The 17,154-nt window shown below is 47.8% G+C and overlaps 1 protein-coding gene across 2 annotated transcripts in view; it reads left to right on the forward strand.

Annotated features, from left to right (window-relative positions):
* The window catches only part of LOC119374555 (nuclear exosome regulator NRDE2), a 308,639-nt gene extending 292,078 nt beyond the window's left edge, over nt 1-16,561 (forward strand). For both annotated transcript variants that reach the window (XM_037644702.2, XM_037644707.2), the window contains one exon: nt 16,379-16,561. In XM_037644702.2, the coding sequence (XP_037500630.1) occupies nt 16,379-16,525 (147 nt within the window). In that variant the 3' untranslated portion in view covers nt 16,526-16,561. The remainder of the gene's footprint in view (nt 1-16,378) is intronic.
* Nucleotides 16,562-17,154: the final 593 nt, after the last annotated feature.

Below are 17,154 nucleotides of genomic sequence, written 5' to 3' on the forward strand. Positions count from 1 at the left end.
TTAAAAAAAATTGGATTTGTGATGTAGTTACTTGTCCTCCTTTTAAGAAAGTGGGACAAGGGTAAAACACGTCTTTCAGAGGAGCGGAAGTAACTGTACCACGAATTCCTACCAACTAGCACAAACTAGTATTCATTTCAAAGTCATGGTATTTATTTTCTCACAAGACAAATACGAATTTTTTTAGTCGGCTAAATGCTTTGTGTCAAGGGAGTGAGCACGACCTCAGGAGCCGCACATCATTGAGTGTACTCTCTGATTTGAGACCGCTGTTCTGATAAAAAGATCGCAGGCCTGCGTGGAACACGCAGCACAGTCACAGCAAAAGCTGGAAGAGCGGACTTTGTAGAGCATCTTGGGGCATCTAATACACCCAAGGCACCCACTACGTCATAAATGATCGCAATTTTTCTGAAGTAGCGAAGTTCCCACTATAGTGAACTAGAACATGTTTTCTAGTTCATTATAGTTCACACTATGCCATTTTTCGTCATTCTTCGGAGAATCGCGGTACCCGCTACACATCGGTAAGGCATTATGTGCACTTTGTGCTGTGGCTGATGATGATGAAGAATTATGGCTGAGCACTTTGCAGCGCGTGGGAAGGAGTGTTGCGCAATGGGCGCTTTCATTCAATTCCAGTTCCATTCCGGGGAATTAGAACTTGCCGCAGCTCCATTCATTTCAGTTCCTCGGAAAAAACTTAGCCCATTCGCACTCTGCGAGTGGCCTGGCAGTTCGATTCCGTTACTGTAATTCCTCAACGTAGGAAAGGCATCTTGATAGTTCTATCGAGTTAAGAATGAACGCCCCATAAAGCTGATATCATCAGATGCATTAGGAACTGCAAAAGTACGCAAAAAACGTTACCAAGGTCGAGGGATAGTAGCTTGGTGAGATATCTCGTGCTGTACAACCACCCTACTAATTCCCAAAGGGGCAGTACCCCGCTACCTATAGTATTTGCATGGTCAACATGTTTGAGCGAATGGTGGTGTTTCAATATTGTTTAAGCTTAAATCTGTCAATGCTAAAATGGCGACATAGCGTATTTTTATGCTGACAAAAGTGCCTTTGCACCGAATACGGAACACTGGGCCGCACTGCTCGTCAGCACTCACGCTTGTCAAGTGCGCCTCGCAAGCATGGATGGGGTGAGGAGAACTTTCTGTGTTCGCCTGTGCGCAGGTATGCAGTGTCTTCCTTGACGCAAAAGTTATTTACGTGGGTCAGGTACTAAACTGCTCGTGAGATAAAGATCAGGCTGTGCAAAGAGTACTCGCCACTTTCGCATGGATACCCCCACTTTCGTGGGGGTATCAATGCAAACCAACGCACAGGGGTAGTTTTTTCTCCCTTCGGTATCTGCCGGGATAATGCATTTGTTTGTACACTAACTTATGCCTCAGTTTGTAGTAGGTGCGTTGCTTAGAAATGTACCGTGCTTGTAATCATTAAGCCATTTAAAAAATACTGCTTTATTGTTAATTTGCGAGGCTCTGACTTACTAACGTTTGAAGTTTGAAAAACAGCACGTAGACGAAAACGTGCTCTGTTTTCGGAAAAAGACGTAATTCTATTCCCATTACATTCGGTGCAAAAGGCGCTTAATTCCATTACCATTCTATTCCTCCGAGCGTTGTCCCCAATCCATTCCGGGGTCGCGAAAATGTGGAATGATTCCGGAGTCATTCCAATTCAAGAGTGGCAACTCCGCAACACTGATGAGAAGCATTAAACCACACACTCTTTGCGCTATTAGCATTGTGTGATGACTGGTTGTTATTTTACTCTTATGCCACGCTATATTACATATGTTAACGCAATTCCTTGCCCGACATGACGCCTGTATAGAGTATTTTTGCGATGGAGTTACAAGCACGAGCGTGGCACTGTGCTGGAAGACCCGACTGCCCTGCAGAGGGCGCGGATTAAGATCCCATCCGATCCTAGAAATTTGTTTCTCATTTATTTTTTCTCATATCACGCGATAGCAGTCACGTACACCGGCGGCGGCGGACAACTTGGCGCCACAATCGGCTGTTGTGATCTCATAACAGCTCCCGCTGTAACAAATTTCAGCGCCGACAATGCCCTCTCCACTTTGGCCTGCTTGATAGGCGCCCGAAAGTCCCCTTGCGTTAATATAAACATCTCTGGTTGCCACTGTTTTCGTTCTTCGCACAATTTCAACATATCTTTGCTCTGGAATTCCTGTCTGAGGAACGCGCAAATACTATGCCCTGAGATATGCTCACACTGCATGGGCTCAGTTGTTCCGGATTGCGAAATTTTCTCGTGAAACGAAAAACGATTGAAAAAATTTCGGTTTCACTCCGGAACGAAATAATATATAAAGTTTCGGTTACGTTTTCGTTCCGGTCAAAAATATAATTTTCTTCGTTTTTCGTTTTCGGTTTTCGTTCCGTTCCGACACTCTGGTTTGCACAGTTTTATTTTCAGGTTACGAAAGCATCCAGAAACGACAGGGAGTTTTCTGTTTCAAGGGTTAACTGAATACTCGTTCGAAAAATTTAGATAAGAGAATAATTGTGATTATGATCTCCTAGCTGACGCTCGAATGACATTCGTTGAGTCGTATCTGAGAAAGATTTTTGGCTGCGGTTGCAATGAATTAAGAGCTTGTTCCTCGATGTGTTTCATTGTTATATTTGCTATGGCGACAGACGTGGGCACAGGGTTCCAAACATTGAAAGATTTATGAGAAAGTTTACATATTTAGCAAACTTAATGCATCGTGATAAGGCAAGAAAAAGAATATTCGCACCATATGTATCTGGAGGGGCCCAAGTGCTTCAAGTGCTTTTCTCTCTCTCTTTTTTTTGCGTTGTGGAGGATCGATAGTTACCTGGATTCGGTCCTGCCGATTTGAATCATGTTATGCCCCGTTTGCACGTAAAAAGTGGCGCTCATTGGTAAGACCTTAAGTATAAAGGGCACTTTCGTCGAATGAGTGCCTTCATTTTCATTTCCAAGGTCAAGAAGGGAGCCAACAGATGGATACACGGAGTGGGATAGGTTTCAAACAGGAGAAAGTGCCTCAGACAGGCTGGCCTAACGTTTCAATAGGAGGACCTATCTTTGTCAAAGGCGCCTTGTCATCCTTGGCGTGTTAGTTTTAAAGGGTTAGTGTTGACGTCATGTCCAGCGGTGGCGCTTGTCGCTAATTTCTGCCCGGAAAGAGAAAACTAGATAGAGGAGTGTAGCCCTTGCCACATCATTTCAAGAACGCTTGCAACGGCGTTCCGGCCCCTAGTTTTAAAGGGTTAGTGTTGACGTCATGTCCAGCGGTGGCGCTTGTCGCTAATTTCTGCCCGGAAAGAGAAAACTAGATAGAGGAGTGTAGCCCTTGCCACATCATTTCAAGAACGCTTGCAACGGCGTTCCGGCCCCTCTTCTCAGAGGTAGGGGGAGCTGCAAAGAAGAAAAGGAAAAAAAGGGAAAAGGGGGGGGGGTCTACCAAAGCGAGAGCCGTAGAAGGCTCGACAAAGAAAAGAGCGGCGTATGGAAGCAACTTGGAAAGGCTGCAGAAGGGCGGCGCGTCTAGCACTCACAAAGGGCTGCAGAAGATGGTGGGGCAAGCGGGCGGTGTACTTTTGAAGCCCACACGTGCTTAATGGGTGAAGTCGTTGGCGGACATACACATCAAGTGTCATCGATGGCCTCAAAAGTTGGGCCGCAGTCTAGTAAGAAGAAGGAGGAGGAAAAAAAAGAAAAAGAAAGTCCTGATGGATGTAGGGATTGAAATTTGTGTATCAAATACGATTCCATGTATTTCCTCTCACGTGTTGACCGGAAATTTGTTTGCAGAATGTAAAGTTTGGCTTGATCGAAATTGTGGTCTTGTTGGTTGAAGTGGCTATCCCACCTCATTCTCATTTTATTGCGATAGCAATTATATGGACAGTCTCGGCTGGATTTTGCCGTCGCCGTCATGCACCGTATATGTATAAGTATGTATATATATATATAAGAGCCCCAAAGAAAAATAATTCAGAAAAATGCTTCCGAAGCGCGGAATCGAACCAGGGACCTCTTGCTCCGCAGCGAGTGGCGCTAACCACTACGCCACGAAACGCAGATACTCCGCGTAGCTAACGGCGAGCCTTATATACGCACCCTTTACCACTGAACGAACTCAGAGACGGCAGGCGCTTATAATTTCTTCATTACCAGCGAGATGGCGCTAGGAGCGCGACAGGCGCATTTAAAAGTCGTCGGCGGGCTCGCTCGCTTCTTCTTACATTTGCGCAGGCAGAACCTGCCCCTTCCGCTGTCTGCTCGCGCGGTTTTCTCGTGGTGAGGGGAAGAGGGATGTTTCGATCTTTCACCGTGATGTCCGCGCTCATGTTACGGAGCATACCAAAGACACTCGAGCTCAAGGGACGCCGCTAAACGAACAAACAGAAGATGAGCGCGAACTATCAAGTGTCACAGCTCGACACTTGAAGCACGCTAGTTTCCTTCGCTGCTTCGGCCGCCTTTGCAACAGGAGCGCTGTTCAAACTGAGAGTATCCATTGGCGAGCCTCACTTCGTATAGCATTAGTTTCTTGCTATCGCATTCATTGCTTCGCCCTCGCGGCGAAACTGTGACTTTTTATGTTTTGTAGAACCCATTTATGTGAAAAAAGAATGTTTGTCGGCAGGAGAGCGTACATTATTGAGTATTTAAAGGAAAACAAAGGTGCTTCGTGAAGGACACAATTCGTGTTCATTATAATATCAAGGATTTAAGAAAAAGTAATGAGAATGCCATCGGCATCGTAACAGGAAATGTTCATCACGCTTAAGCGAGTTTCGATTCCATAGCGAGTAAGGAATTGAATGTACATGAAAACGCTTGTTATTTCTATAAAATGAGTTTTATGACGTAGAATTTGAAAAAGTTGCACATTCGAGGCAAAAGAAACGTACTTGTTGCGCAACTTCGTCGTCGCGCCATTAGTGCCATTAAACCAAGCCATGTGACACCGACAATTTGATGGTATTTAGGCACTTGATATTCTAATATCTAATTGCATTAGAAGCGTCCCAGTAATCAAATATAATTTGCGTGTGTGCAGGTGTGAACCTGTGTGAACCGGATAATAATGTTATAAACGGTAAACAACACTGCGAACTCCTGTTCTGGACGTATACATGTATGTAGCACTGCGTACACAGCTAGGTTAGCTGCTATACGTAGTACTTTTATAGACGATAGTCTTTCTTGGGATACTTAAACGGAGTAATTTTGGTCTGTCTTTCTGTTTGTCGGCACGTCACTCGATTCAGCCACTTGGCCAAAGCTGAACCACTTGCCCAAGGGCCAGGCATCTTGAACGGCTCACTAGGTTCGTACTTGTGCACATTGTCGATCAAAAAGCAAACATTACGCATATATGAGGCACAACATCACTAGGCAAGTATTAGGTGGTGTGTTCCTTTAATAGAAAATGCATACATACGCAATTCTAAAGACCCTAGTTTCTTAAGCTGCGCTGAAAATGCGGCTGCGCGTTAAACTTGACTTCCTCCGTGCCATCTGCACGAGCTCATTGTTGTGTTTCGGTTTCGGTTCTGTATTGCACTGTACGAATGCCATGGGGTGCCGCTCTGGCATTCCTGTTTTAGCCAGGCGACGTGTAAATAAAAGAGTGTGTGGAGAGTACTCGTCGGGTGCAGACGTTTCTTCTGCTTCAGCGCTTCGCGTCAAACCGCGTGTTCGGGCTGGCTGGCGTCCCCGCCGGTCGTGTTGGTCACCGCCGGTCTTCGCCTGCTGCTGCGCCGGGACTACCAGTCCGCAACACAGCACTCATGTTCCCGACGTATTGCCAGATGGCGTCCATATCTCACGCAACGCCTCTTCTATCGTCTTTAGGCGACATTTGCAGCGAAGCACGCAGATATTTTTGATGCCACATGCTCTGTGCACCGACGTCTGCGCCGCATTATCATTGTACACCGTCCCGTCTTAGACTTCCCCCGAGAATCAAGTAAATGAAAAAGAATAGCTTGCTTCGAAGATTCCGAACTATCTCCTTGCTCTATTGCAAATCAGAGGGGGCAGGAAAAGAAGAGGGGTCAAACCGACGACCCATGAAAGCATCTTCTCTTTCGTCCAAAACTGCTTCACTGGAAGTGAACACAGAGTCACAGAACTTGCGGTTTTCGCTCTTTCTGTTTAGGAGTAGATGACCGAATACAACACATTAAAGGAAATTCGACCTGAAACCACCTCTTGAATTGAAATGATAACGTCCCCAGAACGTGTACGTTGGATTCTCGGTGACAATGACCGTGAAGCAGTTACGGGCAACGTTACTAGAACAAACTGAGTTTAAAAGCTCCGCCGGAGAGGTGGTCCGTGTGGCGGTCGTGAGAACTAGTGGCGCTGCACTCACGTCTAGCTCCCGCGGCTGGCGCTTGTTGTGATCGGCGCCGCTGATGTACGAGCGCCCGTGGGTTACAGCGTCGTCTGCGCTTTGTTAGCTCGTTATTTTGCGACTGTTCTTGACCAGGCTTAGCGTCTTGTACGAAGACACGTGCATGATGTACGAAGCGTAACGAGGGCGAACAGATTCACAGTGCGGTATGCCGACTTGCTTTGCGCCGGGCTGCAAGAGCGGCTACCGCAACGACGACTCCGCTTCACGACACTTCTTAGGACCTGCAAAAGACCCTACGCCATTCAAGCTTTGCATCGCAAAGATAGAAAGCTTACTGCGAAATGCAAGGTCTGTGACGTTCATTTTGAGAGTGACGACATTGTAAAGCACTATCGTCGTGTCGTTGCGAGACAAGAAGTTTTGATCCCACGTGGGAAGTGGGAACTCGCGCCAGGTGCCGTGCCGCGCTTGTTCCCAGTAGAGTTACTGTATATGCTACCTTTAGGTAGCAGAGTTGCGCATCTGTTTTCCAACGCCGCTAGCAACCATGCATTGCGGAGAAGCTGACGCTCGGACCAATTTTTGTATTTCTCGACGCCGCCGCTGCAGCTCACTCAATTAACACTAGTTATCGACAGCCAATGTTTATCGCCGGCCTTCGACACGCCAGACATGTTTATCGGCGACGCGGTAGGCATGTCGCCTGCAAAAATGGAGTGCGACTTCACCGCATAGCTGTGGTTGCTAGCCGGACCTATGCGCTACTCTGCTACCTAAAGGTAGCATATACAGTGACTTTAGTTCCCAGCACTTCCACCCCACATTTCAAAGCCAAAATGTTCGGGGTTTAGGCGCAAATCCCCCCCAAAACGCACGGCGTCCCGCGAAAGCCCAGTGCACAATTAGGAGGAGCCGCCAGAAATAGAACAGCAAAACGGAAGGCAGGCGATTATATACCTATATACGCTACCGAGACTGAGAGTTGCATCACACTAACATTCGATCAGTTGTCAGCTGTCGCTATGCCTTCAAAGCAGTGGATTTTCGAGAGATTTTAAGACGAGGTATTGAACAAGATGTGCGGAATATTTTACACTCGTCGGCTCGGGAACGGGCTGCTCAGCGCAAAAATTTGACACGGTACACATAGAAAAGACGAGGACCAGCGCTGGTCCTCGTCTTTTATATGTGTACCGTGTCAAATTCTTTGCGCTGAGCAGTTTAATAATGGAATACCAACTAGCCCAATCCCACACTTTGCTTTGGGAACGGAGACTTGACGAGCAGTTTAACTGCGTAGTGAACGGCTACAACACGAAACGCAAACGGCTGTAGTACAGTGTAAAGTGCTGCGGGCATGGAACATCTGCTCGGTGAAGTTGAAAAAACTGAAGTTGAATACTGACGACTCTTCTAGCGACAGAGTACGCGCGAATAACTGCTCGGTGCTCACATCACGGCCGATCTGTTCGAATTGTTTAAGGCACCGTAGAAGGATGCGACGTAGAAAGATGAGACACCGAAAATACAACTATTCGCTGAAAAAATTGCTCAGAGACGACATCTATTCGATGTATCGCACACTGAGATTTCATTTACCGAGTTCTCGTAAAATCTTCCGATTTTGGGTCAGTATCCCTTTAACCGTCACGAAAACGTGTCTTGTAAACATTGCAAAGCATTGGTGATGTTTTTCGAGAAAGTTTTTTTCAATAAATTGTAGAAACATGAGTACTGTTTTTCTAGAACGTTTTTGTATCTCGAGTAAGTACGCTTTTTTGTGCACTATAAAGGCTTTTACAAACGTGTTGGGTTGTTCTTGGTCTAGATATGACGGCAGCGGCTAAAATTGTGGTGGTAGTTATAAAAATTACTCTGAAAACATTCATTCGCTTAGAAACTCCTATGCTTGGAAGTTAAGCGCAATGTAGACAGCTCTTGAAAATATTGTCACAGGGTCTTGACGTCGACAAAGGCAGCAGTCAGCAGGTCCGACATGAAACTCTCTATTTGGCCGAACTTGTGGCCGGGAAACTGAAAGTCAAACTACAGCAATACACTGATAGCGGCGAACAGAGCGTCGACCGTCGATCAACTGACAAGCGGTCAAGCGCGTCGGCTTTTATACAGACGCTATCGAACTTTCTAGCAATATCGCTGGTGGCGGCGTTATCTCTCGACAAAGCTGGAACGTTCGCGTGCAGCGCGCAATCTTACCAAAACGATCTACTACAATCGCGAAGCTTCTCGAACACTGCTTCGCGGACAGTGTCGGGCGTTGATAACCGTCCTTGCTGGTCAAACCCGAATACATCAAAATAAAACAAAAAGTGGGCGTGGCAATATAGACCGAACATCGATTCTTAGCCAATCAATGAACAACGCACGCGGGCCAATGCATACAGACGACCTTATGCATATCCACCTAAGTATCCACCTAACTAGTACAATAAGAAAGTTGCCGCACAATTGCCGCGAGCAACTGCGCGGCGGACCGCAGCGTTATGCCGTGGCAGCAGACGACGCGCCGATAGTGGCGCAAGACTAGGGTGCCTTGATTCCCGCGCGCTCCGCTGAGGGTGAGGACAGGCGCGTCGTCTGCTACGACGGCCGCCATTGCGAATCCCGCCGCAGCTGGCAGCATGCGAAACGCGCTACACAAAGCGCTTGCGGTGCGCGGATACGTCCGGAAATAAGCGCACGCTAGTGAGCGTTCTTTTTTTTCTTTTCTTTTTTGAAGCTTGAGCAGCTTTTATTGCTGTTGTCGCCTAAATGTTTATTAAGGAAGCACGTAATTCATGTAAGCTGACGGCCTATGAATGTGTTATGCGCTAGAGGTAGACGTGGACTCTGCTATATTGAAAACGAATCCGCTTCCTTAATTACGCCGGAAACGACAGTCTAAAGCCTTACTTAATTTTCTCGTAAGCTCTGCATTCCATATACACAAATAATCGTTTAAAGTATTTGTATACATGTCAGCAGCAGCAGCATATGTATCTGAACACACACAATCCAGTGTTGCGAAGCTACCTAAGCGTGATTAAGGTGGCTCATTTTGCTAAGTTTGCAAACAATTTACTCGTTTATTATAAATGGCATCATACATATTGTACACAGAATAAAGGGCCGAGGGGCAGTACGGTGCGAATATCCTGCTAAAATGAAACGAAAGCTTCTTTATCATTATTATTGCTGACATTTCTTGCTCACAATCTGTAGCCGCTACTGTATCGGCACTCGAGTTGCACCTTGAGTCCTTATCAAAACGATGAATACGTTGTTGAGTAGTATGGCGTAAACAGGGGCGTAGCCAGGGGGGGGGGGGTTCAAACCCCCCCGAATTTTTTCAGTTTTGCTTCCCTATATATACATGCGCACATACAAACGCACGCACGAACATACATAAAGTATGGTTGAACCCCCCCCCCCCCCCCCGAAAAAAATTTCTGGCTACGCCCCTGGCCGTAAAACATTGCATTCGCGCAGTATCAGTGCGTTTTTCCGTCTTTTTGTATCTGCAGTTTCTTTTTCTGTATCTGCAGGTTTTCTCGCATGCCCATTTGCATGCACATTTTATTGAGTGTTTCCAATACTGTTTTACACTTCGTGCGGCAGATTCAGGGCGTCGTTTATTTGTCTCTTTTATTAATAATAAAATCTGGGGTTTTACTTGCCAGAACCATGATATGATTATGAGGCACGCCGTAGTGGAGGGCTCCATAAATTTTGACCATCTGGTGTTCTTTAACCTGCACTGACATCGCACAGTACACGGGCCTCTGGCATTTCGCCTCCACCTAAATGCGACCGCCGCGGCCGGGATTTAACCCGTGACTTTCGGGTCAGCAGCCGAGCTCCGTCACCACTATACCACCGTGGCGGACGTATTTTTTAAGGCGAAAGCCTTAAATGCCTCATCAAATGCGAAATTTGACCATCGGCGTCACGCATCTACGGCGTCAGCGTACCACGACGTTGGGGACGAGGTGTGCAAAAATCATCGTCACGTGATGACGTCACCATATGACGTCATCATGGCTTCAGAAATTTTGGCGTGACGTCATATGATGCCGTTATCACATGACATCGTAGCTTGGTCAAAAGTGCGCAGATCACGGAGGCAGTGCAAAACCAGGTTAGGTGCCTCCGATCTTGAAGGCAATGCAAAATCGCGCTAAGTGCGCAAAAAACTAAGAAGATGGCTTTCGCTTTCGAGCCGTCTTAAGCGAACGCATAAGGGACCCTGTGGGTTTTTATTTAATTAACTGGTTTTTCATGACGTACTCATTGTACAACTTGACTTTGTTTCTTGCATTTTTTTACTGACATAGCGTGTATACTGTACACAATGCTTCCCCGTCTTCTTGTTGTTTCGATGCGTCTTCTTTGTATAGACGCTTCGCGAGAACTGTTTGTATGCGCATTCCTGTATGAGCCTTCAGGGCTTACAATATTAATAAATAAATAAATAATGCTTGCTCAAAGAAATAAAATACTGAATATGTGTGTGTGTGTGTGTGTGTGTGTGTGTGTGTGTGTGTGTGTGTGTGTGTGTGTGTGTGTGTGCGTGCGTGCGTGCGTGCGCGCGTGCGCGTGCGCGTGTTAATATCCAGTGTACAGGCCATTTATTTGTGCGCATTAATGCTGCGCTGACAGAAGCAGTTGCACAAATAAAACGCAAATTACACAGTAAAACATAACTGCCACTAGTCGATTCACAGTGATCGTAAATGATTAAAAAACAGGAACTGCGTAATTATTTAAGAGAGGAAGAAAATGTAACCTTGAAACACAGAAACAGGGAAGGATAAAAAACATTTAACTACACACATACATACATGGGCACCAGACCAGCACAGAAGGCGTACTTGAAACACGGAAAGGAATATAAAAAACAAGAACCCGCCGTGGTTTTAGTTATGGTGCTCGACTGGTGACCTGAAGGTAGCGGGATCGAATCCCGGCTGCAGCAGCCCCATTTCGATGGAGGTGAAATGAAAGAGGCCCGCGAACTTAGATTTAGGTGTACGTTAAAGAACAACAGATGGTCAAAATTTCGGGAGCCTTCCACTATATACGGCGCCTCTCATAATCATATCAGATTCTTAGGACGTAAATTCTCACAAATAATTATTATTAGGAAAAACGAAGGATTTGATCTGCAGACAAACACGCATAATATATTTCATGGTACATTTCAAATCACGAAAATAGCGAAAGCAAAAATCAAAGGCAGATACAGGACCAACCAAGTGCAGTAAAGAATCTTTGCGAAGAAAAAGGCAGGATTCATGCACACGTGAACCAAAGCATTTTAAGCATGCAGCTGATATCAGTGTGTCCATTTATTACGCAAGGTTAACACCGGCAGAAGTTATCCTTGCATGTGCATTCGAAATACCGGCCGGAAACTTACGCTGCAAGTGGATAATGTGTTCTTCGGATGCCGCTTGTCACTTTTGATTTTTACTGTCCAAAGAAACCTCGTATCTTCTAAAACGATACAGCTCCCGGCGTTTCTGGATTTTATGGTGAACTGCGGCATGCAACACCCGGCCATGGTGACGGTAGCGAGCGCATAAAACTGGAGGGAAGCGAGCGCCGACCTAAAAACAGCACGCGCGCCACGCACAAGAGACCGGGCGGGGGATTCAAAATGGCGGCCACGCTGTCGCCAAGGCCGAGGAGGCGGCACCCGCCCTTTCAAAAGCTGACACCACTCTAAGCGGGGGCGCGTGCATCGAGGCACTCTACGCAAGACGGAACTGCAGCGCCGCTAGTTCTCGCGACCGCCGTTCGGACCACCCTCCTCCGCTGGCGGAGATACGGAGCTTTGAAACTGATGCCCCTGACACACGGGCAAAAGTAAAGTGCTTTGAAGTAAACCACTTTTGTCGCCCAAAGGGACCATTTGCAGAAAGGAGTTGCGCCGATGACACACGGCACCGGACTAGTGCTTTAGGTGGTTCCTCAGAAGAACGCTGAAAATAAATGGCGCTTCTTATGCGAGCGATGTATTTTTAAAAAACCTGCGCATGTAGATCACTTTTAGCGTTCCCAGAACTCGAAAACGTTGGTTTTTAATGTTTGACGGCTTATATTGCTCACGTTCCTTTATTTTTCTTTTTTTTTTTGCATTTTAGCAGCGACCTCGATTGGTTTTGCAACTATGAACAGTCGGTGTTCTGGTACCCACGTTCTTGCCGTCCTTTCTCGCGTTTGTGACAGTGCCGGCGTACCGCGTTTTATTCATAGCGTTATTCACGCAACTGTGATCACGTGATGGATTAGCGGAGTAATTAGCGGTAGCGATAAAGGAAGAGTTGCGGTAACCCTGACGCTTGTTGCTCTCGGATTTCTTGATGGTTAGATTACCGCAGCGCAGGCGAAACTCAAATGACTACTCGCCAGAGTCTTTACAAAAGAGCGCAGAGACGCGCCTTCACATTACAAGAGCGAACAAATGCACACAGCAGAGGCGACCGATGCCAGCACACAGCCGACGCGCTTCTAAGCGTTCTTGTGGGACGCGGACCGCGATGGCAAACACGCCGATGAGCGTCCCTTGCAGCGCACTCGCAGGTAGCGTGGAGTCGCGTGTTCCTCGATAAGCGAGTTGACCTTGCAGATCGGGTTTTGTAGGCACGGTGATAACAACACACACTGAAGACACCAACGTGGCGGCGCCAGTGACGTGATGCGGGCGTGCGAGAGTATAGCTACTGTAAACATTTACTGTTTAACAAATCGTTTCACTACTGAAAATGAAAACATTTTCTCTAGGGGAAGAAATCACGGGGCAACCTAGCGTTGTGACACGCTTTCTTCTATTGATCAGCTCTGCACACTGTGCGCGAGAGTACTCCTTTACTGCCCGAAAAGTAGATGCGGGATCTGCTTTCCGGAAAAGAACCTTTGCCGGAAAGGAGTTACTCCTTTGTCGTGTGTCACTGCACCCGAACGCCTTTCCGGAAGATGTCCCCTTGTCTAAAGGACTTTAGAGTGCCCGTGTGTCAGGGGTATGAGTTTGTTCTAGTAACGTTGGTTACGGGGGGGGGGGGGGGTCAGGTCGGCCTCAGGGGGGGTGGTTACAACCCCCCCCCCCCCATCGGTGCGCCACTGGGTGCACTTACGATTTTCCAACGCTAACAATTGAAGCTGCGTCCACATATAGCGAACATTTTTCAAAGCCTCCTACTTTTACAACGAACACTTCAGACACGGTCGCGGCAAAAATATGGCGCATATGAAGCGAAAAAAAAGTTAAAACAGGCCTTGTAAAGCGTGGGGTCCAGTTTACTCGCGACTAAGATATCCCTAGATCGGCGAGCACCGCACGCAGATTTCGGACGCTGCGAGCGAGGTCGCTCTAAAGTCTCTTCATATATAGAAAGTAGCGACACTCTCCTCCATATCCTCTCCCAAGTGTCCAAACCGTATCTATCTCCTCTCCCAAACGACCACCGTGCGGGCGCCGGCCCTCTAACCCGGCTCGCGCCACTTTCCTACCAAGAATGCTATGTCACGCAGATAACGTGCGCGTTTCCCAGGCGACGGCCCGTGAAGCGGGGAGATGGAAAGCGGGAGAGGAGGGTGCTCGGCGTGGCGGCTCGGTTAAAAGAAAGACGGTACTTTCTCAAAAATATCCAGGGACTTTAGGTCGCTCACTTTCCAGCCTTTTGGCAGAATTATGGCAGTGAGGAAAAAAAAAAAAAAAAGGAGGCAGCATGAAGCCTTGCGGTCAGCTTTTGCACGGTAACCTTTCCTGACGCCGTTCTCTGCAGCTACGACTGCCTATGATGAACCAAACAATGCCTTGGAACGCAAGAAGGCATAAATGCAAGAAGTGATAACCGCGATAACTTTCCATCGCATAAAGGTTCACTGCGTCCCTAAACTCGTCCACGTCACAATGTGCCGCAAAAGGTCGTCCGTCTTTTCGGTAACGGCAGAGACCGGTCGATCGGTGATAACGACTTCCGCGCGATTGCGGCGATGCCTACGCGGATAAGCATCAGAAAAGAGCGAAGGCGAGGTGGTGGCTGTCGATGAACGTGCAGTTATGACTTATAGCCGACAGCCTTATATCACAGTCATCTGTAGATATCTGCTCGGCTGCGCGTGTGGCGTACGCTGTACACTATGCGGATTGACGTAGTCCCTTAATATACAGAAAGTAGCGATACTCTCCTCCATATCCTCTCCAAAGTGTCCAAACCTTATCTATATCCTCTCCCAAACGGCCACCGTGCGGGCGCCGGCCCCCGGCTCGCGCCTCTTTCCTATCAAGAATGCTATGTCACGCTCATAACCCGCGCAACGTGTTGACCGCGAAGTCGGGTTCGGTGAAAAATGAAAACATAAGAAAAAAAAGAAAGTGGTTCGCGCGCGTTTCCTGGGTGACGGCCGGTGAAGCGGTGAGGTGGAAGGCGGGAGAGGAGGGTGCTTACCGTGGCGGCTCGGTTAAAAGAAAGACGGTACTTTCCCAAAAATATCCAGGGACTTTAGATTGACGGCGGTACGAGCGCCATGCTGCCGTTTGCAAGTTTACCGCCGCCGCGTCGTGTGAGACCGCTTTAAAGTGCGCGTCGCTTTGTAGAAATGAATGTAGCTCGCTGTTGTTGCGCGGCGCGGGCACCGAAAAACGTCGATGCACTGACAGCGAGCGTATACTGCGTGTTTGACTAGGTGACAACTCAAGTGCACCGCGCATCGTCGTACAGGGCCGCGAGAGCATCGCGGCCCTGTACGAGGTTCACAAAATGGTTCACAAAAAGGTTCACAAAATGCTTGTTTTCGCCGTGTTGAACGAACAGGCTACTCGCCGCACCCGTGCACGGTCCGGAGTGAAGCAGGTACGAAGGACGTACAAACGCGCGCATACGGCATACAGCAAGCGGCCCGGCAGTGACTCCGCGAGCCGAGTAGGCGACGCGCTGCACGCAACTAGCCAGGGATGATCGGCTCCTCGTGGCAGTACCGCGCTTCGGTGAAACGGTGTCAGTTCATTGCAAAGGCGGGTAATTCACTCGTGAGCACGTAGCGGGCGTCGCTTCACGACGCGAAAAGGCTTAGCTTGTCACCGGAGGGGTCTGTTAGCACTTTAATAGAAGTGCACAGAAAAAATAAACGGCTTGGCCGCTGAGTGCACGTTTTTAAAGGCGAGTCCATATACAACGAACTACTAATATAGCGACCACTTTTCGCGACACTTTCGAGTTCGTTATAAGCGGGTTAGACTGTAGTTGAAATCAAGAAGAAGAAATGGATATGGGCCGGGCACGTAGCACGTCAGCAGGATAACCGGTGGTCATTAAGGGTAACTGACTGGATTCCAAGAGATGGCAAACGCGTGAGGGGGAGACAGAAAATTAGGTGGGTAGATGAGATTAAGAAGTTTGTAGGTATAACGTGGCAGCAGAAAGCACAGGACCGGGTTGATTGGCGGAACATGGGAGAGGCCTTTGCCCTGCAGTGGGCGTAGACAGGCTGATGATGATGTATGCTGAGACAGACAGCAACTTGTGTGTTGCGGGGCTCTGCAAAACTTTTAATAAGAAAGACTAGTATGAGGAATTAGCAGGTGTATTGAAGAGGCTCTTGATTTAGTAGCCATGCCTTACGTACTGCTATTTCTTTTTTGCACAGTGATCATAGCGACGCTCTGCCCATGTTATCAGTAGGATCAGCCAGCTGTGAACGGAAAATAGTCGCATAGAACTGAGGAAGATATCACTACAAAACTGCAGCTAAAAAATGCTTCTTGCCATATCAGCAGCAATGCATCCAAGCTTACAACAGCATTGCACATAACAAAGGCATTTTTGCGCTTGGCTCAAGTCTGTTGTTTTGGCTGTAGCTTTATTGGGGCCGCACGTCTTCATGGTGCTTTCTGGTCTGGGCTCCATTTGCTAACTGACTGGAACGAGTGAAATTGTTTGCTGCTTAGATGTGTGTGTGTTGTTGAGCGTGTACATTGTGCAGGTGCTGTACGTGGACGGTGTGCGCCACTTCCCCGAGTGCCTGCAAGAGGTGGTCGACATGATGGTAGAGAAAGGAATCCGGCTTCGTGCGCCCCTCGAAGAACTGCAGCTGCTCCTTGACCATGCTGGACAGCCGTCCACAGTCTAGTCTGACAATTCTGTACAGAGTAAAGTACGTTTTTTTGCAGTGCACCGAGTCCTTCTCCCTACAAGGGCTTGTGCCTCGGCAGGCATTTGGCGAGTCACCCCGAAACCGAGCTCATGGAGCACTTTTGACCGCTTCCTCTGTGTAGCCCCTGCGTGCCTACCATGTTTGGCAAAAGGAGGATTCTAGGGGCTTGTTGGGTCTTTAGGCTTTTCAGGCCCCCTGGCAGAGGCAATACCTGCCTTCACCTCAACAGCACTCCTAGGCTGCCCCACTCAGGGAAATGCACTGTCACCCTTTCGTTGACCCCTTTTTGGTCTTCTATCATCTCTTTTGTCGACTCTTTTCCTGTCAACTGGCCTGGGTTAACCTGATGTGCTGCAACCAGCTATCAAGTCATATAAATGTTGTTACTGTAACAAGGCACAGTCTGCATGGCAGAGCTTGCTTCACCATTTGGACTCAGTGGTGGGTGACTGGCATTGTTGCCGAAGAAACAAAACAATCACGGGAACCTCAAACCCCTTCGCAGGGGATTGCCCCTGCACTGATGCAGCTTGTCACCTTTTCTTGAGGATCCATTCTCTAAATTCGCTGCGAGAACACCCATAAGAAAACTTGGCGGATGCTTG

This window comes from Rhipicephalus sanguineus, chromosome 11 (genome assembly GCF_013339695.2).
Source record: "Rhipicephalus sanguineus isolate Rsan-2018 chromosome 11, BIME_Rsan_1.4, whole genome shotgun sequence".
NCBI classification, from domain to species: domain Eukaryota; kingdom Metazoa; phylum Arthropoda; class Arachnida; order Ixodida; family Ixodidae; genus Rhipicephalus; species Rhipicephalus sanguineus.